General features: G+C 34.3%; 1 protein-coding gene across 6 annotated transcripts in view; it reads left to right on the forward strand.

The window, feature by feature from the left end:
* Positions 1 to 26,850, forward strand: part of TDRD3 (tudor domain containing 3) — a 133,981-nt gene that overhangs the window by 97,604 nt on the left and 9,527 nt on the right. For 3 of the 6 annotated variants that reach the window (XM_074329351.1, XM_019750792.2, XM_019750791.2), the window contains exons 12-13: positions 3,433 to 3,558; positions 14,475 to 14,560. In XM_074329351.1, coding sequence (XP_074185452.1) covers positions 3,433 to 3,558; positions 14,475 to 14,560 — 212 coding nt within the window. The remainder of the gene's footprint in view (positions 1 to 3,432; positions 3,559 to 14,474; positions 14,561 to 26,850) is intronic. The other 3 variants (XM_074329352.1, XM_019750794.2, XM_019750793.2) reach the window with 1 other exon arrangement.

The following is a 26,850-nucleotide window of genomic DNA, read 5'->3' on the forward strand; positions in this document are numbered from 1 at the left end:
ACCATCAGCATCCAGACACTTCTGATTATGGCGAACTACTGCTTGAGCAACGGTGACCCACGTGTCCACTTATGTACATTTTTTGCCCCCCCCCCAGTATATGTATATATAGAGAGAGCGAGAGAGTGAACGTGAATGACCAGAAACAAATAAAGCAACAGAGAATAATAACAGGTCTACAGATATCCAGGTATTAGACTTAGCAGACAAGTTCTTCATCACTTTACTTTTAATTGTAATTATCTCAAAAACACAATAATACTGAATTCATTTGTAGCCTCTACTGAATATATTCAGAGTAATGTCATAAAGCTTCTGAAAGACAGTACCTAATAATTCCCAAAATGTTTTGAGCTTTTACAGTATTCTTAGAATAATTGAATGATATTCTAAGGTGACTACTTTGATTTTAATTGGATATATACTTTTAGTTTAGAGTAAGGGACTGTAGGCTCTGTATAGATTATACCATTCAGCAAATAAGGTAAACAATATTCACACTGTGAAAGAGGTGAAATTAGTTATCTTCTGAAACCACCTAATTTAAGAGGTAGCTTTCAAATGCCTTGTCAAGAATAGGCAGCTTTCCAATCTTGTAGCCAGAGACCAGGGTAAAGATTTAAGAAAAGGCATTGGCTAGAACTATCATTAAGAAATCATAGTCTTAATTGCATTACAATAAGGTTTTAGAGCTAACTAATCAGTATAATCTATGAGGTGTGATCACAAAATACGGTGAATGTTTCAATTAAAAAAATTATTACAGAAAAAGACACATTGCCATTAATCTCCCTCAAAACACTCCCCCTCGCTTCAAACACACTTATCCCATTATTCTTGCCACTTTCTGAAGCAGTTCTGGAAGTCCTCTTTCATGAGTGTCTTTAGTTGCCCTGTCATGGCTGCCACGATGTCCTGAACCATTTTGATTTTGGAAAAGAGCCAGAAGTCACATGGTGACAGATCCGGTGAATAAGGTGGATGAGGACACACCGTAATGTTTTTACTTGACAGAAATTGTCGTATCACAAGTGATGTGTGACATGTAGTGTTGTCATGATGGAGGATGATTTACGGCACACTATAAAACACACCTTCTCTCTACCCTAGCTCATACCCAACTGACTGCACCAAACAAGTTGAAACTTGTCACACGTTGTTAGTAAGGTTCCACGTGCCACTTCACATATTGAAGTCCCTGCCTTTCTGTTGGATGGTACTCGGCACTCACTGTATTTTTTGATCACACCTTGTATCATTTGAAAAATTCCTCGCTATATCTTGCCTTCTCTCAAGCTTTATTTCCATTGAAGGATTTGAGAATTTGGGACAATTCTTCTTCCTCTAGTCTGCCATAACTAGTTCAGCCCTTTCTGCCCTCTCAACTGGAACACTCTAACAACCTCCAAACTGATATCCTTGGCTTAAACCTTATTCCTCTTAAATTTGTCGTTGAAACTGCCACTGCTGTGCCTCTGGACATAGACCATGTCATTCTTCCTAGTTAAAATGTTTGACCTGTAAAATAAATACAGATTCTAACTTGCACGTAGAGAGCCTCTGTCAGTTGGCTCTTACCTTCTTGTCTGCTTTCCTATTGGTTGACCCTTCTTCTTACATCATCCATAATTAATTTTAAACTCTTTGTAACTTCCTGCACTCATCTTGTGGTTTTATGTTCTGTCTGTAACTTTCCCTGAAACACCCTGCTCAGCTTGTTACTTGGCTAAACCCGCTTCATTCAGCCTTTGATGATATATCCCTTGTCATCTGCCCCAGGAACCTCTTCCTGAACCCCTCGGCCTCATTAAGCTCTATCGCTCTACACTTATTACAGTACTTTCCATCAGAAGTCGTTTTTTACATGAGTTGTCTTTATGAAAGTGTCAGTTCTAAAAAGATGTCAAGATTTATTTGTTTTCCTAGGATATATTCTGACTCATTGTTTATTGAACATACTTGAACTGACATGATTATCTGAGAAGCTTACAGTTGAAGCATAGGTCCAGAAATACAACAATTCACAGAACACAGAAGTAGGAGGCTAAAGAAATAAAGGGGGGAAGGGAGAGATGTGAATGTATATCAAGAACTCTAAGACAAGTAAATTCCATCACGGTGTCTCTAAAATTCCTAGCATCCAGACCTGGGAAGAAAACACTATGGATTAACTTAATAACCTTTGTAGTATGAAGTATAATAGTTAATCAGTAAAAACAGATTATTTTCTGGTACATCCAGGGTAACTCATATTTTAGGAGGATCTGGAGAATAAGAATTTCTGTTGCTTTTAGCATTTTCTGATTCTGGTGAGCCTGTTAAGATACTGTTCGAGTAGTCAGTGTTATAGTAGAGCATCCAGCTAACCTAGTTTGAAGAAAACACTCCCTAAGAGTACATAGTTCTTCATTTCTATTTCATGTTCACTAAGCAGCATTCAGACCTATGATTTGGGTCCGCAATGGGTTGATCTGTACTGGAGAAGGACTCTAATCAGTTCACCTACGACTCCTAGTTGCCTTAACAGATAAATTTTAAAATGGTAGTTGTTATGTAAATCAGTTCCTCATGAGTCTGTTAATGCACATTAGTTTCCAGAGCCGAGTAAAACTGGGTAAACTGATAAAATGAAAGTGTCTGGTCTTGCAGTGTCTCAAATCCTATAAATCCTGGATATGAGTAATGTGCTTGATTGCTCCTTACCTGACAGCCCCGCTTCAACCCAAGTGGCTGTAATGATGGCAGCAATGAGCCCTTTTCTTGGAGATTTATTTTTGTTACATACTTCTATTTTTTAAATAATTGCTTTGTAGTTATATATTCTCATTAGTACGTAAGAATTGTCTTACTAATGTTAGTCAGTGTTTCAGTGGCTGATAAGGAAACATTACAGTAGTTCTTTTTATACCCGTTAATTAGCATATGATTAGTCTGTCCTACTGATCCTCTTAGTTTTGTCCGGAAATCTTACTCCTTTTCACTTTGTCAGAACTCATATGGAGGAGATAATTTATCTTTTTTCAGCCAATTTATGATTATCCAAAGGTAAGTTTTCTTTCTTAAAAATATCATTCTCAAAAATTATTTTCTTTAGACTATTGCATATTTGAAAGTTGCTAAGAGAGTAAATCTTAAAAGTTCTCATCACAAGAAAGAAATTCTATAACTGTGGTGATGGATGTTAACTAAACTTATTGTGGTAATCATTCCACACATATATATGCTATTATCAAATCACTATGCTGTACACCTACAACTAATACAATGTTGTATGTCAATTATATCTCAAAAATTAATTAATTTAAAAAATGGCATGAGTTTTCAAAAAATAATTACACATTCTAACACTCTGATTATTTACGTTTCCATCAAATATTTCCCCTTGTAGACAATGTTGATCGTCACATTTAAAACTCCTTTTTGTCTCCCCAGTTTTACCGAGCAGAAGTTGAAGCTCTCCATTCTTCAGGTATGACAGCAGTTGTTAAATTCATTGATTATGGAAACTATGAAGAGGTGCTACTAAGCAACATCAGGCCCATTCAAACAGAGGCATGGGTACGTGATCCAAATTCTGTACACAGGCATAAGCTATTCTGAAGAAAATGCATAGCTCCAGAAGATTAGTCACAGTAATACAAAATGTGCCAATGAAAAAGTATTTTAAATTTGCTTAAATCTGGCTACCCCTAAAGTAAGATTTTAGTTTAATAATTCCACTGAACTACAATAAAAGTGAAAGCATTGGAATTATTTTTCTTGTATAATGCTTTGTTATATTATGCTTTGGAAATAGGTGCCCTTATTTATATGTTTGCCAAAAATTTGTATGTGTAAAATGAGCTTTTATGCATATTTTGTTCTTTCCCAGTTTGTTACTTTATATTTGACTAAATTAGGTCCAGCAGTTGTCAAATTTAAATCTCTGTTGGATACATGTATATTCTTTATTATTTTAGTTTCATGTAAAATTAAATTATATATGAATTCAGACTGCATTTACTACACATATATTTATATATGTATAAGTACAGATTAACTATAAACTATATCTGGTTAATAATTATTTGATTAATTTTGCCAGATGTGATATTGAAGCTGTGTGATAATTTTGATGATGTAATTTAGAATGTATTGGCCTCATGGGGTCCATTTTATACAGGACTTAATGTGACTTTATAGAGACTGATTCTCAATTACATTTAGGCAGAAACAGGAGGACAAAGCATATTAGAATTAGTTTAATGATAACATTTTTTTTTTTTAATTTCCTTTCTCCAATTTGTGGGGAGCTGTTAGGAAACTTATTTAGAAGCATAATTTGTTGCTATTTCCCTAAAATATCAAAATATGCTAGAAAATTGTATCATCCAGGCAGTAGCCTTCCTCATTGAAGCATGTGTTGCTTTCCCATGAGCTGCTTTTATTTTAGTTTAATTTTCGTCTTTTTACATTTTTCTGTAATGCCCTCAGTGTCATGTCCCCTGTTCCCTCTCCCCCAAAAGGTAAATAAAACAACAAAATACCTAGTTGCCATAATCATGTTTTGGGCCATGGATCATGATTCTTTACATTTTTATTCTAGAAAAACTTGCTTTCTAGATAATTTATCATTTTATATTTATCGTACTAATGGTTCATTTGTTTGATTAAGAGATCCTTTCTCTCTCATCCTCTAAAGTTTAGCCACCTTTTCCCTAAAAGACTGAAATACCATCAATACCTAATTTATATCTTTCTTTTCTTGGAGAAATATGTTGTGCCCATATTTTTGCCCTTTTGATTTTCATATGATGGCTATTTTCATTCTTTTTTCCATTAATACATCTTAATCTAGTTTTGATGGTGAAAGTAATTATTTATTGAGTCTATATTTCTAGAAGTTGAATCCTGGTTTGCTGTTCATCACGTGCTCCCAAATGTTTTTAATCATTACAGTCAAAGGTTAAAATAGATATTTGCATTTGGTTTACTTTTAAATTTTTAGAGAATTAATGAGAGATTAATTTTCCTCTTTTCTCCCTAAAGAGAAATTTAGTTTTCTTACTTCATTTCTCCTCTACTTCCTTTTTCTGTTCCAGGGTGGCCATAAGTGATGAGCACATTTGTCATTCCTCACTGTAGCTCTTCCATTCAGAGGTGTTGGGTACTGAAGTGATAATTTTCTTTTCACAGTCAGTGACTTTTCCTTTTTCCCCCTTAATAGTCCTCATTGCTTTATCATTGATTTTTAGGTCTATATTAACTTAGCTGGACAATAAATTTATCAAATATCACAGCACATGTAGCGATTCTATTCTGAACCAGAGCAATACTTTTATACTCCTCACTCCTTTGTGAATACTCATCTATGCTTTATTGTGCCTTTTTTTTTAAACCTATTTACTTGCCCTGCAGTCAATTTAAAAATCTTTTTTATCAAATGCTTGAAATATTTTTCAGGAAAAAGCAGAATAGAATCACTAAATCTTTTGGAGATTCTGGTATTTCTTTTCTCCTGCTTACAAATAATCTAGTGATTGTAGATGTTTTATGGTTTTGCATAAATTAATATAGCAAATATTTTTTGGATCATGAACATCATATTCTTGTTTATCTGCATGAATAATTGACTTAGTTATAGAAGCATTTCCTCCTTCTTGAGATATAGAAGCTACCAGCTTAACATATCTTCACCCATCTCCATTAAAAAAATATACTTATGTGCATCTATTCATAAAAAGCCCTTGAAGAAAAACAGTCTGTGTGGCTGTCAATATATTTAATGTAGAGTTAGTGTAGAGTTCTCTTAGCCTGTAAGAATATTAATATTGGGGTATATGAGCACTTTTTCTTTTTATAACTGGGGAATAGTGAGAAGTTTTGAGTTAATTAAAAGCAAAAAGTTCACTGTATCAGTAAGATGGTAACGCCAATTGGTACATCATACTAGAAAAATTAAAGGGCTGCAAAGCTGTGGTGAAGTCATCAGAAGCCTTAGCACAATTATTCACTCACACTATGGATTGCATAATTTTTAATTTTTTAACTCTTGCACTACATATGTGCATTATGATTTTTAATTGTGAAATGATATTTTATCTTTTATTAAGGTTTATGTTTGTTATTGGCACAAGGTTTTGAAAAACTTCTTGTTTTCTAAATGCAGCAATGGTCATGTACTGAAGATTTTTTTAATAGTTTGCAGGAAAAACAACCCAAAAAGTCTGTATATGAACCAAATGCCTTTATAGAAATCAGTTGCCTGTATTGTCTCTTAAAGGTGTAAGGATAAAAATCATTAAATAAAAAGCATGAAATATTAAGAGACTCAATGACTAAGTTAATAGTCTCTTGTATGGAAAATGGAAATAAAAATCTAGCTAATAGTTTAAGTGTTAATATTTTTCTCTTGAAGTTTAGGAATTGCTTGCTTTAAATCTTTCTGTAGACCAAATATCTATTTTCTCTTTCTATCTGGATAGACCTTTTCTATTTCTAGAACATACTCAGTGATGATATTTTAGATGGCAAAAATTTATGTTCTGATTATGATTAATTACTTTATTTTCTCTAAAGTGATTTACTAAGCTTTTTGGTAAGTCATTTTTGATTTTTTGTTTTTGTTTTTGTTGTTCTACCTAGATTTCACCTGGTTCTTTCAGCTATCATAAAATATTCTGCCTTAGTTTTAGTGTCTTTATTATACTGATCTCTCTATCACACATAATGTGAGGTTCATAGCTCATTCTTAACTGAATAAATCCTCCAATATTTTTTGCCCTGTCCTTTGAACATTGTAGAATTCTCCTTATTTTATTAAAGTAAATGAAGCATTAGGAGTCTCATTTTATTTATAAAATTATATACAGAAAACTATACTGTGTATTATTTTATATTTCTGACCACTGTATGAAAAAACATTAAGGGCAAAGAAACCTGCTGTTTGTGTTCCCTGCAGGCCCTTTCCAAATTGGTCCTTTTAATTCTAAAACTAATACCAGAATACCAGTAAAAAGATGCCACAGGCAATTTGGAATTACTGTAAAATACCCTGGCGCTGCTGCTGAGACAAATCTTTTGTGTTTTTAGGGTGTTGTTGCTTCTGAATTGCTTTTCTAAACCTGTAAAAAACACTGTCAGTTCCTGATTTTCCAAGTATATTTATGACCTGAATTCCACCGAGACTTTTATTATGTCCTAAGAAGTGTTTTCAAACATGCTAGTTTCTAAACTTTCTTTTTAAAAGTTCATAGTATTTGCTTTTTGGCATCAGGAAATGACCATTGTTTGACTATTGTGTCAACTAGAAAATTATTGTTATGTAAGTAACAGTTGGTTCTAAGACCTTAACATTACACATCATCTTGACCAGTTATTCTAGAAAGTGACAGATGATGGTTATTGGGTTTTAGATGATTCCCCTCTATCTTAACTGTTTTTCTGTAGAGCATTCATTTATTCTACGAATGTTCATTAGTCGTCTGTTAGGTGCCAAGCACTGTTCAGGGTAGGGGTACATATTTCTATGCAAAACACACAAAATCCCTGCCCACGGCACAAAGTTAGAAGAAAATTGTAGTTCCAGTTATGTGAAACAAACTTAAATATCTCATGACAGTCTTTATTCTAACTTCTTGAAGCTTTAAAACAAAATGCAAGTGGTGAAAATCTTGTTTACTTGAAGTTTTAATTTAAATGATATTTAGGTCTTTATTTTATTCCACTTTAGTTTGAAGATAAAATTAATGTGGAACAAGAAAGTATGACTTAATGAAATAGAAAGTATGACTAAATGAATTTTATCTATTTAAAAAGTTTTTATCTATCTGTTTTATTTTATCTTAATATTTAAAAGTAAAATTTATTTTTAGGCGTTTTGGGTGCTTTTTTATTAATAATTATAACATATATTTCAGTTTTAGCATACTTTAAGGAAAGAACTATCAATCCCAAGTTTTACTTTTGAAGAAACTTAGTACGAAATTGATTTTATACCAACATCTTAGGAAGCACATTTGGAAGTTGCCTTTTCAAGTTCAAATAATGTTCCTAAAAAGCCATGAATTATTCTACCACTAATAAAAATATTAAAAAGAAATACATAAGCCCATCTCCCCCCAGAAAAACCTAACCTATTTAATGAGGAAGGAGATTGAGAGTTATGATAAGGAAATTAATGCATTAAAAGATCCTAAATGTATTAGAACAAGGTCATGTTAATTTTTTTAATGACCTAGTAATAAAATTAAGCTGTATTTAGTTTGTATTTAATATCAAAAAATCATAATAGATATTAAAAAGAGGATAATTGTTATAGAAACCATTAACTTTATAGGAAAGTTGGGACTATACAACGGTGAGATTCTGTCAGTTAGTATCCAGTAAAAAGTACAAGCATATATTTGATCATAGTCTAGAAGGTTTTTCATTCTTGCTGTTAAATTCTTAAGTAAATTAGTGGGTATAATTTACCATACTTAAATTTCTGCACTAAAACCATAACTTGATTAAGGTCACTGAAATACATTTTCTTCCACCATCCATATGTTGGGAAACTTCCCTTTCCAAGATGGCCGTACAGGCACTGCTGATTTTGTTTTGTAGTATAAACACAGAGTAAATCAGAATGAAACTGTACAGCTAGTTTAGCGCCATTTAAAAACATAATTTTCAAATCATGGACAGTGGAATTTGGGGGATTTCATGCAATATCTTTAAGCTTTGTTTTAATAAAGTTTGGTTGCATTTGATGTGCTTTATTTATTTTTTCATCTGTTATCCAGACTTTCACAATTCTCACAGACTTTTGTGAATTATACAAAGGGATTTTACTGGAGCTATGAAAGCTGCTGACACAGAGGGAGAAGTGATTCGTTCATAAACACTTGCTGTACACACAGATGTGTCAACTTAAATGCTGTTCATATCTATCTCCTGAAGCCCAAATTCATTTCGTGATAGCACAACCTAAGAGATTATTATCAAAGTCTTCAGATCTAGCTTTGACCTGGCTACATTATTCAATAGAGACATTTTATTTCACCATTTAAGTTAATACTGAGGTAATAATAATATGTTATTTTAAGACCTGCACAAAAGTATTGTTTGAATTTTGATATCTGATAACTTAATATATTGTAATCTAATCAAAGGAACTGTATATGGAAACATCTTTAAAAGGTTTCTGGGTAATCTGAGTTTTCCTTTATTGAGCCATGAAAGTACAGATTAGATTATTATTTCATGTTCTTTTTTCTGAGGGTAAAATAACTCCCAAAGTGAAATAACATGGCAGGGTGTTTGTTACCTAAAATGTGCTCTCTTTCTTTTTCAAGTTATTTTAATGATCACTCAGATTTGTTTCTAATTTTAATTACAGTTTATAAAACCAATTTGAGACTTAAATGTTAATGTTAATTATCAAGCTAGTATAACTAAAAAATTACAGCATTCTTTTTTGTGTGTGTACATGAATAATAACAGTAGATGATGCTGGTCTTTTGTCTTCTAAGTTTCCCTTTTATTAATGGCAGCCTAAAGCATGGAGTTCTGAATTATGGTGTTGATTAATTAAGAAAAATTCCTGGTACTTTAGATTTATGGTGAATATTATGTGATTTTGACTTTTCCTTGAAATAGTCTTAAGGAGTCATCATGGGTGAGATCTACAGCTGACGGGGGTTGAGATTGTCAGGTGAACTTACTTGTTCCTTTGACATTTTGATTCAGTAAACCCAAAGTTTGTTCTAATCTAAGTGTAAATTTTGTTTTTTCATTTACTTATCAGGACTTTTAAAGCTATAATTTCAAACTGAAATGAATTTTACCATCCCTTTGCATGCATATATGCAATAGACTTGCTAATATACTCATTGCACAGGAAATACAATAGTAAAACAAGTGAATCTGGGGGATATTTTCATTTTGTTTTATTTCTTTGTTCCCAAAGAAGTTAATCTTATATTGGATATGTGCCTTGACTAGACACTCATGTCAGTATATTTTAAAGATTTTTATAAATCTGAAGAGGTATCCTTCATGAATTTAAAAAAAAGAAAAAGTACACACAACTCTGTTTTAGTTTCTAGTGACTTTCTGAGCCTCTTCCATCTGCCTCTAAAAAAGCAAAAAAATAATGCTGCTCATTGCACTATAGACTTTATTCCCTTTCAGATGGAGCTCCCACAGTGCCTCTTCCCTCTTCTAAAGTCCGTGATTGTGAAGTTTGATGGTGATGGGCTAAAAGGGGACTCATACATATTTGATTACATACCATAGTGAGTCCTCAGTTAGCCATTCTCTTTTGAATCTTACACGGTCATCTGTGTGTCTCTACTTAATACTATTTTTCTATGTTCGTCTTTTGTAATCTTGTTTATTAGTCATCTCTCTCTGTTTTCATTCTATTTCCTAAACATTATTGTGTCTTTTTAGCTTCATTTTCTTTTTACCTCCAGTGGGTGGTATCTCTTGATGTATATGCAAGTACCCTTCATACCGATCCTAATTTCCTGAATTTCCTGGACCTATGCTATTTATTATTTTAGAATCACGTGCAGTAGGCTTCACTGTCACACCGCTAAGAAAAGAGTGGAGTTGATCTGTCTCCTAGTGAGAAACACTCTGATGTTATAGAACTTCCCGTTCCATTAAATTTGGAAATTACCAGGGAGAGTTTTACACCTTGGCTTGAAATAACTCCCTTAGTGGCCAGCCTGTCCTTGGCTGAGAACTCCGTTCAGAAGGGAAAGGGTATATACTGCAACAGTGAGTACATTTTGTTTGCCTCAAAAAAAAAAAAAAAAAAAAAAAATCATGTAGTTTATTAAGAGTAAACATAATGAAGAAGTTCTAGTTAAGCAGTTTTGACCATTATAAAAATACAAAGTCATTATTTTTTTTATATATGCTTTTTCTTGCCTGGTTCATCTAGCTAAGGGTTTCCTAATGTGTTCTGAGAACATTGGTTCTGCTTCATGGTTAAATAAATTTGGAAAATACTGGGTTAAAAAAATTGAATACACTTTTGATTACAGTACTTCTTTGAGCCAGTAACAGATTAATAAGTATTCTAAATCTCCAAGAGATAGATATATAGTGTGTATTGCTTTACAAACTTATTTATTCATGGAACTCTTTTTTTTTTCTCTTTGTGGAAACTGTTAGAGAAAGTCTACAGGAGGTACTTTGAAAAATGTCTTAGCTATCTTCTTAATTTCTTTCTAGTTTTCAAAATCACATCTCTAAAATAAGGTGAAGATTTATCTTTAGAATATATTGTATTAGGTGTTCCAAACTTCTTAATAATATAATAATATATTTTTATGTTATAAATAGACTAAATATATAAATGTTAATTTATGCTCAAACATGTCCCAAGTTTCTTTACCTTTCTGTGAATAGAGGACAAACTATATTCCTAAAATTTTATGTCCTTTCTAAGTACTTATGCCATTAGTAATAGTTTTATTACATAAAAATAAAATTAAGATTTTATTTTCCATGTAATTATATACAACTCAGTAATCTTTTAATTTTATTTTAACTGTAATTCTGGAAACTTTTATATAAAGCATTAACTTTTAGAAATCGGCTTTTGTGAAGACTCCCATTATAGCTTTTATAACACTGCTGCCCTTTTCTGTAATTCTCACCTCATAAACCACATGATAGGTATGTATTTCAGCAGTAAGGTCATCAGTTGTGATTTTGTATTTGTGATTCTCTGATAATCTGGCAAAATCTGAAATCCCTTTTTTTTGTTAGGCTAGCTTTGGCTACTAAATCAAAACAAAGTGTCAAAACAAGTTAATTCCATGAGGTGTGTGGGCATTCGTAAATGAAGATGACTCCTAGGAGTCCAAAAATTCTCTGTTTCATCATTTGTATTGCTTTTACTGATAACCTAGTGCGTTCTGAAGGCTTTCAATAGTATTGTTGTAATTTGATAAAGGCCTCCTAGAAAACAAACTCCTATACTTAACTTGATCTCTTGTTTTTATTTTCCTGATAACAGTTGTTAAATCAACTGAATTGATGATCTTGGATCTAATTCCAGAGCTTACTTGAGAGTTCTGGAGGGGAAAAAATTCTTATTTTAAGAAACATGTCCTTTCCAAGCACTTGTAGTTGTAAACAAGAGCAGAATTTATGACTGGATAATAGCTAGTGGAAGTACAAAGGAACTCTGTAAATATGCAGTAGATAAATACTGTAAGTACTGTCTCTTCGTGCTTGAGCGGATCAGAACTTTCACCACAAGAGCTGGTTTGGCAGGGGAAACTGGAGAAGAAGGTCAGTAATTATTCGCTGAATGGCTGATGTAGCCCTTGTAATCACCTTTAGTACCGAAGAGTTCTTCATGCATCAAACTTGAGTATGACAGTTTAATATGATAGTTTTTCAACAAATATTTTCTTTAATGCTTTTTGTAACAGAACTATGTTGGAAAATAGATTGGCCTATATACCCAAGGAATTAAAAGGATATAAGTAGAAGTAGAAGGTGTATTTTCTCCCTTCCAGAAGCCATCTAATACATATTAATACGGCCTCTATCAGACTGCCATGGTTCCAGTCTGGAAACTATTGTTGGCATGGATCTTGATACAAATTTGTTATGTATGTTAAATGAATGGGATAGTGTGAGGAAAGTAAGTGGGGAAGGGCCGCATTGACTTTTCAAGACTAGTATTAACTTTAACAACCTTTTACTGGCATTTTTATGTTGCCTAAAGTAAGCTCATTTTTTCCCTAGATCATGTGATTAGGAAATTAGGGTCAACCCTTTTGGTCATGCTTAACAAAGAGCTTATCACACAATGTAAGATATTAGAAGTCAATTTAATTCTGTTTCTATATGATACAAATTCTAAAATTTTATACTTGCAATTTTTTTTTTTTTTAATGTTGGGAACCATTTTTGGTATCACACAATGAGTGATTTAAGACAACATTAAGAGCATTTTATCTTGAAAAGACTTAAATAAATAAGGCTGAAATAATGTAGGAGAAAAGTACACTAATGTATTTTTTTTCCTCATACGGTGATCAGATAATATAAATCTTATTATTAGGAATTCCTGAATTTGAACATAAGTAGCCAAAAGAATCTCAGATTTAATTAAATTTTTAAAAATGAAATTGCAATCTTAAAGGCAAAAGGGAGACCTAGCAAGAGCTTGAAAGTGTTAGTACTTACTCGAAATTATCTATTCTAGCGAAACCCTTTTTTTCTCTTTCTTTTTGTTCATCTTCCTTTCTTCCTCCCCCTTATCGAGTCTCCTCCTCTTTTCCTTTTCCTCTTTCATTTTCTATGTTTGACTGTTTGCCTCTTTATGCATCTTTCAGGTAGCTTTTAACTATTAAGTTGGATATGCTCCATATATATTCCAGATAAGACTGATGCTCGAATGAAGTCTAGTCCAACAGAGCATCTTTTAAAGTTCAAAAAGCCTCTAAAAGCTTTTGGCACAAATAACTCACTATCCCTGGTTGGTCTTTTGTATGCCCTGTTCCGTGTTAATGCTTCCTTAGCACTTGGCCCTACGGACGGTAGTTTTCTCATAAATGGAAAGACTGTTAGAGACTGCGATGTATTGGAGCTGATTACAAAACAGATCTAGAAGTAATATAAAGGTGGTGCTCTGCCCAGTCCATTTTTATCGTATCTTCATATTCTTAGGAATAAGCAAAGAAGAAAAAAATTTCTAACTGAATGTGTTGAAAACTTAGTTAAGATGAGGAATTAAAACATATAATTCTCTAAGAAAAATTAAGGAACCATTCAAGAAACTAGAGACTGGAAACTGTAAATTTTGTTATAGAAAATTAATTATAAAAAGCTACATTAAAAGCATTTCTTATGTAACTTAGAAATGAATGTGATTTACATCTCAAAAATCATATCTCAAGAAGATGCACACCTTTCAATTTGTTGAAAATACTTAAAAGTTGGCTATGAAAAGACTGCTTATTGTCCATTTTAATGATTATAATTGCTTTAATGAAAATAATTACTGAGGGAAGATGATTAAAGTAGGAAAATAAGAAAAGGCCATGGAGTAGGTTAGAGGTAGAGGTATTTTGGTTCTTAGGCATTTTTCAAGATAAGTTTTTTAATGGTGTAATTTAAAATGTTTGAAACTGCTAAACAAAAAATTTTAAACAAACTGCTTTATATAATATCAATTATAAAATCAAGTGTTATGTTGTGAAATAAGAATTACTCTGATTTGAGGCTCCAATAAATTTCACATAAATGGCAAAGTACTGCCAAAAGTATTTCTGACATTGTTTACTACTTATTGCCATTCTTGGGCCCAAGGCTGAGAAACATCTTTAGATTCTGTGTGCTTTATCCTGGAAGAATTTGATGAAAAAGGGTCACTGAGAGAGTTAAATGTCTGCCCTGCTTGGCCTTTGAAAGAAGGGGAGAGGGCAAGGCTGGTCTCGGGCAAATTACTTCCACCTCCCTTTCTGCCCCTGCTTCAGCTCCAGGGGAGCTGGAAATGCACAGGAGGAATCGGAAGACCCGGGTCGAGTCCTGGCTCTGCCACTTACTACCTCTGTGACTTTGGGTAAGTTGCTTAATATCTCTGGTTCTCAGGTCCAGTACAGGGTTACTGTGAGGATTCAGTAATATGATCTGTGGAAATGTGCTTTGTAAACTCCCAAGGTCTGTGGAACATGCACTTTGTGTATCATAAGATTAACCTCTTTCTTCCCTATTCTTCTGTAGTCTAATGTCCTCAGCTATGCATTTTTAAAGCATCCCAGAATGACTTAACTCTGTTTGCTTCGCCCTGTGCCCTCTCCATATTGGAACTCCTATTCCTATTCTCTGCATGCTTTGGAGTTAAGTATTCTAAGAATATAAAACCAGGCTGGTTATATTAGTCATCACTGTGGAGTGGTTGTTTTTGTTGTTTGTTTGTTTGTTTTGTTACTGTTACCCCTTCTTACCCTTTGCACTCTGACCTTTCTTCTTGAATCTTCTCAGAATTACCTGCTTTACAAACTTCAAAGAATCTCTAATGCATGGAAATTCAGACAGTGTTGGGGAGAAAGATTTTCGGCAGAGGGAAATCCCTCAAACCCTGTTCCCTAGATCACTCCTCCATTAGTTAGTAAGGTTGACTAGGGAAATGGGAAAATGATTGTCCTTCAAGTCTCGTCTTCCTCTCTTCGGGAAAAGAGATGGAAATAGTGCTGAGTTAAAAGTTCTTCAGAAGTCTCACTGCAGACCTAGACCCTTAACTTGAGAAGTAGTCATCGAGAGAAGAGACAAGGGATTTGATGGCCATTCCTTTGAGTTATATCTGACTTGGCCTCATCTTTGCTTCTCAGTAAAGTAAGTTCTACCCACCCTCAGCCAACCTACTAATTTGCAATACCTATCACCTTCATTTGGGTGCTCAGTTTATAGAGGCTGCGTGAACCAAGAAAGAAAGAGAACTTGCCTTCTGGATCACATCTGGTTTCAGATCAAGGGATCTTTTTGAGGGCATAAGAACAGCTTGTAGCTCTATTTGGTCCAACCCCCTCTCCCCCCACCATCCCATAATCTAAGGATGCTTCATCTGGCTATGTGTGAATAATAGTAATAATAGCTACTTACCTGAACTGCTTGCCCTTAACGCCTAATTACCATGGAGCACAGTAACAGTTACTTACTCATGTCATGATTGCATTAACTTTCTTAAAGATTTTATTTTTTAATTTATTTTTACAGCCTTGAACCATTGACTTAATGCTCAATATGGTTTCTTGCTGACGTAGCAGTGTCATCTTTCATGACTAAAAATTAGAGAGAAATCTTGAACTCTGGTAGTAATCAAATGCAAATACAAACAGTTAAGTACAGTGTTAATTTGGGAGTTTATGGGAAAAAAATTAAATGGTGATGCTCAGGTTGGAACACATGCAGCGATTTGAGGACTCCTGTATGTGGCTGATGGCAGTAGAAATTGGCATGATGCTTCCAGTTCTTTTCAAGTCTTAAAAACATTCGTACCCTTTAAACCAGTAATCCCACAGTTGTTAATCTCTCCTAGGGAAAGAGCAAAGGAAATAAGCGAATTGCCGAGATATGATCATTGCAGCATTATGATAATAGTAAAAACCTAGAAGCTACGTAATTGTCCAGCACCAAGAAAATGGTAAAATAAATTGTCCATCTGCTGGGTGAAATACTATACAGCTGTGATTAAAAAAAAAATCATTAAAGCCTGATAAGTTAATAAAAGCAATTTATAGATTTGGAGAAGAATATACTCAAGGTAGTGAGTGGTTGTTTTAGTGCAGTAGAATTATGTACCGTCTCTCTCTATGTGTATATGTACGTATATTTTTTTCAATTTTATAAATTTTCTGAAAGTTTGTATTTTTTCTTTGAAAAAGTAAAAGCAAGCAAAATAAAATTAGCAAGAAGAATATTGATCATGATTAGGGAATTTTAGGTGTTTTTTTTTAATCCCTAAAATTTGCAAATAAGATCTGAAAATATGGGAGTTAAAAAAGTAAGACAAAGACATCACTTCTTAATTTCTAATTTTGCCCTTTTGCCTTCATTGAGGTTAATGGCCGCATGATTATGGTTTTTCATGATAAAATAACACGATCCTCAAACTTGTTCCTGTCTTTAATTAATAAATTAAATCCCCTTACAACTAAATCAGTAGACTTAGTTGTACAAAGTCTTACCGTGTATTTTCACTCTGTCTATGCTATCTACTTCCCAGTTCCTTGTAAAATGATCTCATTGATATTGTCCCCAAAATACTTACACACCTTCAGAATTCAGTCTCTTCCAAGTGCTTTCAAATGCAAAGCAAACGACATTTCTCCTAGGAAATGTTTATTTAATCTGTACTTACTTACCATTCATAATTTCAAGAATGTTAGTATGTAATTATGATATTTTGTTTTACTCTTTGTCCCTGTTTTAGTATTTTATATAGTATTAAAATATTAAATATAGTTAATTACATATCAGGTTTTATAAGTACATTTCAGGTTTTCCTGTTAACTTATGATTTCAAATATGTATTAATCTATTTCAAAAAAATATCTTGAGCACTTATTATGTGGCTTTCTCTCTCCATCCAGAGCCACGTTGGCACATTTCCTTGGAATGATTATGTGCTAGACGATAGGAATGCCTGGATGGGAGTCTGCCCTCAAGGAGTCCCAGGCTAGTGGAGGAGCCCAGCAATTCCTGCTGATCATGGGCAGAGCACAGACGGAGAGTGCCTGACTCAGTCAGGAGTAGACTCATAGAAGCAGCAGGGGCTCCTCTGCTATCCTGTTATAAAACAGTAATGCGCCATCACACAAACTCTCTGTCCACTTTGCTCTGCTTCGTTCTCTGCATATCCTGCTCCTGCCTCCAACCCCTACATGAAATCAGTGTGAGAACAGGGACTTTCTCTCAGTTAATACTGCAGCCATCAGAACAGTACCTGAAACAAAAGGAGCTTTCAGTAAATATTTGTTAAAGAGGAATGAGGTTTAATGTGAGTCTTGAAAGTCTTCAAGGGCATTGAGAACTTAGCTTGAGGGAAAAAAAAAGGAGGAAAGTGAGAGAACAGAGAAAGCAGGAAAAGTCTAGGAGGGCCTGGTAGGGGAAGGAATTTGGGCAGCAATATAGTTTGAGTGCAGCAAATGTCAGTAGATGAGGCTGAAAAGGCAGGTGCGATCAAAGGATGAGGAGTCGGGGGCTATGAAAGGAGTTTGAATTTTATCCCTCAGAATAGGGACCAATTGAGGATTGTGGACAGGGAATGCCGTGTTGTGATCTTTAAGAAATTTTAGTCAGATAGTATAGAAAATGGGTTTCTGTGAAAGCAGAGAGCATAGAGACTGTTACTGCAATAAGTCAATAGATGAGGAGTTTGGAGTCAGCAGAGTCTAGGCTACAGAGTGTGGGTGAGATTGCCTAGACAAAGCATGTAAACGAGATAAGGCAAGGACTGGGATTAACTTCCAGGGAATTTCACAGTTGAAGGGTGGGAAGAGATATTGAGAAAGTATTGTGGGGGGGGGGTTGGAGGGGTGCACGCCGTGGAGGGGTGCTGAAGATGCCACGTACAACACTAGAAAAGGCAAGGAAGAGAAGAATTGAAAAGTGCCTGTTGGGTTTGACAATTAACAGATGATGGATAAGTAACTAGAATGCACTTTCAGTGGGATGGTGGATGTGCAAGGTAACTTGTAGTTTCTTAAGAGTGAGTAGGTTATAAGAAAATGATGTGTAGTCTGTGTTTAAGATCTTGGCTGTGAAGATAAAGTGGAGAGAAGATGTAAATAAAGACTAAAGGACATCAGGGTGAAAACCCAAGCTTGCTTACTTACATCAAAGGCACCGTGAAACAAAGCAAGAAAGAGGGGTTGTAAAAATAGGAGTAAGGATTAAAAAACAAACAAACCAGGCCATGGTGAGAAAGTGGGATATAATCACCTGTGACTTGGGGATGTTGAGGGACCCTAGAGAGAGGAGAGGAAATAAGTAAATACATGGAAACCACGAGTGCTCTTCAATAAGATGATTGGATAAAGAAGAGGTGGCCTATACAATGGACTATTACTTGGCCATAAGAAAAGATGAAATAGTGCCATTTGCAACAACATGATGTATCTTGAGATTATTATGCGAAGTGAAATAAGTCAGACAGGAAAGTCGAGAACCATAAGATCTCACTCATATATGGGATGTAAACTGAAAGCAACAAGATAAACAAACAGACAAAAACTCATAGACACAGACAATAGTTTGGTGGTTCCCAGAGGGAAAGGGGGTCGGGATGGTAGATGAGGGTAAACAGAATCAAATATATGGAAGGAGAACTGACTCTGGGTGGTGAACACACAATGTGATACATAGATGATGTATTACAGAATTGTGCACTCGAAACCTAGTTTTATTAACCAATGTTACACCAATAATTTTAATAAAAAATTTTTTAAAGAAAACGCAGGTGTGGATGAGGGTAACTTGTTGGGTTTCAGGGAAGAAAGCTGAATGATTCTTCACTAATGAAGTAAAAGCAGGTCATCTGTTGAAAGTAATGAGGTCAAGAATAGGAGAGGAATTTTGAACAGAAGTGTGAAGGTTTAGAAACTGCCCAGGAGAATGCAAGGAGCTGACCAAGAATATATTTATTTTCACAGCAAAGTTTTCAACCCTTACTAAAAACAATGCTCAGAGAATTCTGTAATAGTTCATTCTGTTTGTAGTCTTTTAGTAGCTGCCAGAAAAAAATTGTTAAGTGGATATACAAATGAAAAGAACTTTCTGTTTATTAAGCAGAAGCTAGCAGTTAACCATTCAGCCAGTTTTCAGTACAGGTTCTCATTAGGCAGCTGATATTTGAAACTCCACATACTCATAATGAGGATATTATTGCCCTAGGACCTCAGCAAAATTCCGTATTGGAAAATGTCCTGTGGAGATGGTTTTGGCTCGTGCTAGTAACATTAATGTAATCCTAGGAATGTTAACAGTTTCAATCCTTGAGCTCATCTGCATGCCAGGTAGTGATACATTAAATAGATAAAAATGTTAATCTGCCGTTTCATCTCATAAAACTTAGCCTTTCTATTGACTCTTCCATGTATTAATTGACCCATTCATAGAGAGATTTTCCTAACATAGATACAGTTTTAAATGAGAAATAAAAATTTAAATGCTCATCATAATTGTTGCATGAAAATTGTACATAGTTGTCCACCACTAGCTATGAAATTAAAAACAAAATCCAAACAAGAAACCAGGTAATCTTGTTAAGAATATACGCTCTTCACAATCATAGAGTTAACTTATAAAGTACCATGGAATATTCTTGTTCTGGCATTGACAGCCCATCGCTTGGTCCCTTTCTAATTGCTACCAAACTAAAACATTGAGAAGAATCCTAGAAAGGAGTCCTAAAAAGTCCTGAACAATGTATAGCCTCTTCCTAAGAGAGCTTAGAAAAAGAGTGTGTCTCAAAGTTCATGCCACGGAATGTGGTAACACTCATTAAACAGTGAAGCAAAATACTATATGAAGTTTACCAAATTATGAAATTAACAAGCATCTTTTACTTAACATGTATTATAAGTTCTTAGGTAAATTTAGGACCTTGCCAATTTACTAACTATACAAAACAGAATTATTTGTATTCGTCTAAGTCTTTGAGGATGCATGTCTTGGAACATATAATAGTTAAGTGAAGAATCTGGTGTGAAAATATTTGTATTGGTGAGTTTTACTGCTTTATTGTACTTTCCTTCTCAGTGGTCATGTTCTCAGGGGCGTTAGTACTCCATTCTGTAGATACCAATGGGACAGGACACTGACTTGGGTGAATTTTATTATATAAAGACGATTACTGATTTGGTGAGCTGGTGGGGTCTGTCTTGGTAAAGAAGATTGTCTCTGGTCTCCTTTCTTCGGTGGAAGAAAACCGAACATGTTGCTAATTGACCAGATTCTCAGCCTCGCTTTTGTATTACATTGGTTATTAACAACAATAACAGTGAAATCACTTAGGAAATGTGAAGCGCTACATAAACGTTCGTTTAGCATTGTGTGTTAGGTTCTCGGCTTCTCTAATTCACTGGGATAATATAGTGATCAAATCTCTTGACTCAAATCAATACAAGGAAACACTGTTGTATGTGACATTATAAAGAATAAAACTTTACATTTGTGAAATAGTAATATTCCCTGACTTTATTGAACACTTAACTTTGTACTCAACATGATTCTGAGCTCTTTACTCAATGCTTATTCATTTAAAGTGTAGAAGCTGCTTAATGGTGTAGCCATTTCGGGGTAGTTCATTCTCTCCACCAAGTAGTAGGCGGCACTCAGAGTGGATAGCATTGTAAATCATTTCCGTTTTACAGTAAGAACTCTAGCATCTAAACACTATCATATTACTTTCTTAATTTCATGATGTATTTAAAATGTAAGTGAGATGGAAAACACTTGATTTTGATCTACTTACGTGAGCCTTGTAAGTTTAACATGATCAATGTAATTCTCTCCTTTAGCCTCCACATCCATTGGGATGTGTGGAAAGAGCATGGACTTCAGAGTCCAACATAACCTGGACAAGATAAATAATCTTTTTTTAACCTCAGCTTTGTTTTCTTCTCGAAAAAATAGCAATAAAAATATGCAGTCTCATAGGGTTGTTGTAAAGAACATAGTAGCTGCTCAATACACCTTTTGTTCAGTCATTGAGTGATTGAAATGCCTGGCACATAAGTCCTTAATTATTAGTGGTTCCAGTTTTTTAGTTTTCCTTTAATTCTTTGGAAATAACAGCCTCCCTTGTTCACTCCTCAAAGTCATGGTTGTTGACCCTGGATTGCAGCAGCCGCTACTGATTGGAATTTCCAAATCAGGAGGTTTGGGAATCCATCCAAATTACCCCTTTTGGAAGGAAACCCAAACTGCTTCTTTGCACCATCTTTTTCTTCAAATTAATTCCTTTTCCTTTCATATTCTCTGTTAAAATGTTCTTTTCTATTTGAATGTTAACCAGCATAATTAACTTCTATATTAGGACTCTTAAAGTGCAGCCCTAATATGAAAATCCACAAATTTTTTGCAAGTAAACTAGTTTTTCTCACAAAATAAAAGAACCGTGTTCCTTTAAGCTAATAGTATTGCCTGCACAGTTATAAAAATTTCCATCGTTTTCTTTATGAAAAATCATTTTCCTTCACACTTTTGAAATCCTGTGGTTTGTAACAGTTTTCACAAATTGCCAACTTCCGTCCCATCCCCGACACAAAGTTTCTCAGCTCATTCCTGCTGTCCGTTTCCCTGCTGCTTGACATTGACCAGGAATCTTGTCAAAACCGGGTCCTGCATAAATTAGCGTTTAACCCTGGGTTGGCTTTTCCTCCTCATTTCAGTTCAGCTTTTAAAAGACTGTCCTGCCCTTATGCATCGATGATGAAAGTGACATCTGACTGGGTATCGTACATCTTACACCCTGAAGGAGTTTATAAACTCTTAAGAGTACCATAAACTTCCCTAGTTTTACTGATTTCTCATTAAGCCTTAACTAGTAAATGGGATTCATAAATTCCTGTACAATAGAGACATCATCGTTGATAGCCTGCTATCCCTTCCTTGTAGTCCAGAGGATCTGTTGGCCGTACCTTTTATTTTCTCAGTAAGCAGCTTACATTGTGTGTGTTGGAGGAGAGAGAGCGAGGAGAGGAGTCTTAAGTTGCATAAAGGAATACACTTTAAGTAATCTTATGGATGAATTTAGAATTTTTTTTTAAAAAGTTGGTTATTTTACCTTAATACTTTTCAGAAAGATACATATTAAGTATTTGAAAAACTCAAGAAAATCTTTTGCCTCTGTAATACCGAGACTCCATACCTTCCTCGTTTGTTCTTGCTGTCATTGTTCCAGCCATGGCTGAAGGGAGGCGAAATAGCTTCATTCTTGAACAAGAAGAACAGAACACACATTTAATAGGAACAAACATTTATTATGTTCTTCCTTTGTGTAAGATGATGAGCAAATTGCTCTCCAGAAATTCCCCCAGCCTGTATTGAACATCTCAGAGATTTCAGGTGTGAAATTACAGGTGATTGAAAGATGGATGGTTCCTGAATTTCAGTAAACCTAGAAATACTATTATTACAGCAAAATATAATGTCTAATAGCCCCAATTATATCAGGTGATATATACTGTCTAATTTTCCTTTACCTAAGTTGATGGAAATAAGTTTGTTTCCCTTCTTGGAGAAAAATCTTTGTGATACCTTTTTCTTTCTTTAACCATCTAACCGTCAGAAATGATTGAAAAGGTCTCTGAAGTTTGGAAAGGGAATGATTTAAAAAAAAAAAACAAACTGAAAACTAACTCCTCACAAACGGAACATTTTGAAATCTCAACATGAGGGGAAAAAAGTCCATATATTTTAGCATACTAAGAGTAATTTTACATTTAGATAACAGGAGGATTATAAATTATATATATACTGACTTATTAAGATAAAACAAATCGTTAAAAATGTGAAGATTGGAGTCCCTTCTGCTCAAAACCTGGTCACAATTGGAACACATTTACCAGGCACCATGTATAACTCTTGACCTGCACCAACTGATGTAATACCTACAGGAAGCCTGTGAAATAATGATTAGTATTCCCATTTTGCACACGAGGAAAACTATAAATACAGGTTTGGATCCATTAAGTAACTTGCCTAAAAAATCATTGAGCCAGTAGGTTGCCACACTGATGCTGGGTTTTTGGACTCGCTGACACCACACTTGTTCCGACCCTTTACCTGTAAATGGAGATAAATGACACCAGCCTCCTTGGGGATTTTGTGGGGAGTTAATGAAATAATGTACATAAAAATGTTCAGCCTAGTAGTAAGTTTGTACTCAATATGGGATATACTGTTTTGATAGTGTCTTTCATCCATTTTGTTCATTCAATCTTATTTCTCAGTAATTTAGAGAATTTTAAATAGAGAAGTGAAGATGTATGTGGGTAGGAGTATCAGCTAATATTTTTCAAGGGGCTAGAAAAGTATTTTACGTAGGGTAGGAAAAAAAAACCAACCTGTTTCTTTAACCTACTCTTCTAGTGCTAAGAGTTTAATCTGAAACTGAGACTCTCTTTTCACCTTGTAAATTTCACTGGAATCTACTTTCAAGATTAGGCTGTTTTTTATCCAGACAGATATTATCCTTTTTATCCAGACAGATATTATCCTTTTAGGTAGTATTCCTCTAATTTCCACTATGTAAAAACAACAACAACAAAAAAAAAAACACACATAAAAACAAAAAAACTAACAAATCACCAAAATAACTTGTCAGAAAACTGATATATTTAATATCATATAGTTATTTAGAATATACTGATAATACTGCACCAAAATAATATCTTTTAATAACACACGTATTTAAACTGCGGTTACATATATAAACTTTATATTTAGGTTACGAAAATAATTCTCTTCAAATACAGGATGAAGTATTAGACCTGGGATTAGGTTGTAGGGATTTTGCTTGATGACAAGAACAATATGAGCTCTCAGAGATTAAGTAGCTGCTAAAAACATTAAAGCAAGGTTAGACTGCTCTAACAGATTTATAGTTTGTTCAGCATGGGAAATAATAGCATTGTATTCCAAGCAGACCGTATTTGAAATACTATTCCGAATAGTAGATTATATACAATAGTAAACACTAAAATATGTAAAGGAAGGATAGTCAAAATGATGGGGGATTCTGGAAATTTGACAGTTCTGGTATTTGACAGATGATTCCAGGAACTGAGTCTTTTAAAGTCTAGGAAAGAGAAGACTAAGGAAAGGTATAATACATAGTTTAAAATAATTTAAAATATTTTATATGGCAAAGGAAACAGGCTCAACTGAAAAATGTAGGGAGAGGTTCCAGAAATGCAGCTCCGTACATCCTCGGGAAGGTCAGAGGGAGCCTTCTGTGAAGGCAGCAGAACCACCACTCCATCTGTGTGTGACGTGGCGGATGCATTGCCTACGGCAGAGAAGATCAGATCATTGACTCCTAGGGTACCTCACATTTCTACAACGATGGCTTTATTAACTAGACTGATAATTGATAAGTGTTTTTAAACATCTGTTATCTTTATGTTTCACTAAAGAGAAGTCATTTTAGTTCATTATGCAGACATTATCAGTATGGGTTGTTGGGTATGAATGGGATTTAAATGTGAAAATGATGTTTGTTACATTAGGTCATTATCTGGCTAAGATTTAAATTTTTTCTTCTTTTCCTGTCAGTCTCCTGTTCCTTAACTTTCACTAAGTGGGTGAAAGCATCTGCAAATGCTTTTTATTTCTTTATTATTAGGTATTGCAGTTTTTTCCTTATAGTTTTATAAAGCATGTCAAGTCATGTCTCTCCTCCCTACTCCAACTCTCAGTACTTTTTAATGGCAAAGATCGGGCCTGAATTTTATCAGTTTGACATGGAGATTTTTTTCTCCTAAGTCTGTGTCTTAAACCTGTATTTCAGGTCACTGTTCCTTACCGTAACTATTTGTCTGAGATGGTCAGTTATATAAAATACATTAGGCTGAGTATTTTAGAGTAAAAAGCAGTCTGGCATTTGATATAGTAATGATTACTTTTTAACTAAAGAATCAGTTAGACCATCTTAAGTTATAGAATATTAGCCTCCCACTTTAAGATGTAAGAATGCTATAACTTACGAGAAGGAGTGAAATGATTAACCACTTGCGGTCAGTGGTCATGTGTCTTAACCATAAAATATCCTAAAACATATTTGCCCAATTAGCATATCTAAGAAAGGAGTTGCCTTTGCAAATATAATTTATAGGCATTGACCTGAAAACATACCAAAAGGCATTGGTGGGCATTTTCCATGAATCGTTATGTCTTCCACTTTTTAGTGGTTCTAACTGGTTTCTCTTTACAGCATTTACTAAAATTTTAAGGCTGTGGTCTAAAGGCAAGATATTCATAGAGGTTAATCAGGTTAATATATTTTTAGCTTTCTCTTAAAATATTCAGATTTTATGCTAATGGGGTCTATAACTTTGATTGATCAGTTTCAGTAATGCTTCTTTGCTAATTTCCTCCTTCAATTTGTTCTATTTGCCCTTTTTCTCTATAATCAAAAAAGAAGACCTACTCCCAAAAGGAATAAAAACAATGATAACAATAGAAGTATTTATAGTGTGAAATGATTCGTTTTTGTGTATACATAGCTTTTTAATTTCTGAAGAAATGAAAGGAAAGCAGGTGGCATGTTTGCTGGTCTCTGTTTTTCGTACTACATTCTCCTAGTTAAAATATGGATGCAGCCTTTTGATGTTCAGTTGAATTTTCTTGAGTGTCTAAGCTGCCAAAAATAGCTTGTTTACTGTGCATTAAAGGACAGGAGACCTGAATGATGTTAGAGGAAGGACAATGATAAGTAGACTGCATTTCTGTGTTTGCTCTTCCTGGCATTTAAACATCTAGTTCTCTTTCGTGTGAAAGTTGTGTTGTCTTAGGTTGTGCTTTCGTTGGCAGAGTGTAGAATAAAACCTTTGAGCTGGGAATTCAGATGACTTCCTAACATCTTAGAGAATCATCAACAATTTCAGTTTTTTATAACTTTAGAAAACATACTCTTTTCTAAAAAGAAAAGACCAGAACTACATGAAGTGTCTCAGAGTTCTCGAAATTCTGCGTGCTTCAGGACGAATGAAAACCTTATGTTTCGCCAGCCATGCATTTTGGAACAGTGTAGTAATTAGATTTTGAATCAGATTTTTTTCCCTTGAATCAGTGTTACTGTTTTTTTTTTCCTTTTCTTTTCTTTTCTGCCATATATTTGGTTTAAATAAACTATGGACATAGTACATATTAAAGAGATGAGTGTGGAGCTTCTCTGACAGGAAGGGAGATTATAATTCCCCTTATATTTTATTCTACAAGGATGTCTTTTTTTACTCAAACTTTCAAAAACAGGTAAATCAGTCTATTATCATAAAATTAACTTATTTTAGTTATGTATAATAACTTTATCATATGTTAAGAAAACTTGAACTTTTTCCCCATTTAGCTATAGAAGGTTATTTTTTATTATCAAATGAGACATTTAATTTATGGAAGTCCAGCATAGGGTTTCCATTTTCTCTGTAATAGACGAATGGCAAAGGGAAAAGGGCTCTGAACGCAGACGTAGAAGCTGGCATTCCAATTCCTGTTCGTCCACTAGCTCCCTTTCTTCTATTGATCATGTCACTCAACCAAGCTGGTTCCCCGTGTACAGTAGACATTAGACTAGGTTGGGTTTTTAATTTTTGTGATTTAGAGGTTATGGCGCCTAAAGGCACTAAG

Source organism: Rhinolophus sinicus, linkage group LG04, assembly GCF_036562045.2.
Source record: "Rhinolophus sinicus isolate RSC01 linkage group LG04, ASM3656204v1, whole genome shotgun sequence".
Lineage (NCBI taxonomy): Eukaryota > Metazoa > Chordata > Mammalia > Chiroptera > Rhinolophidae > Rhinolophus > Rhinolophus sinicus.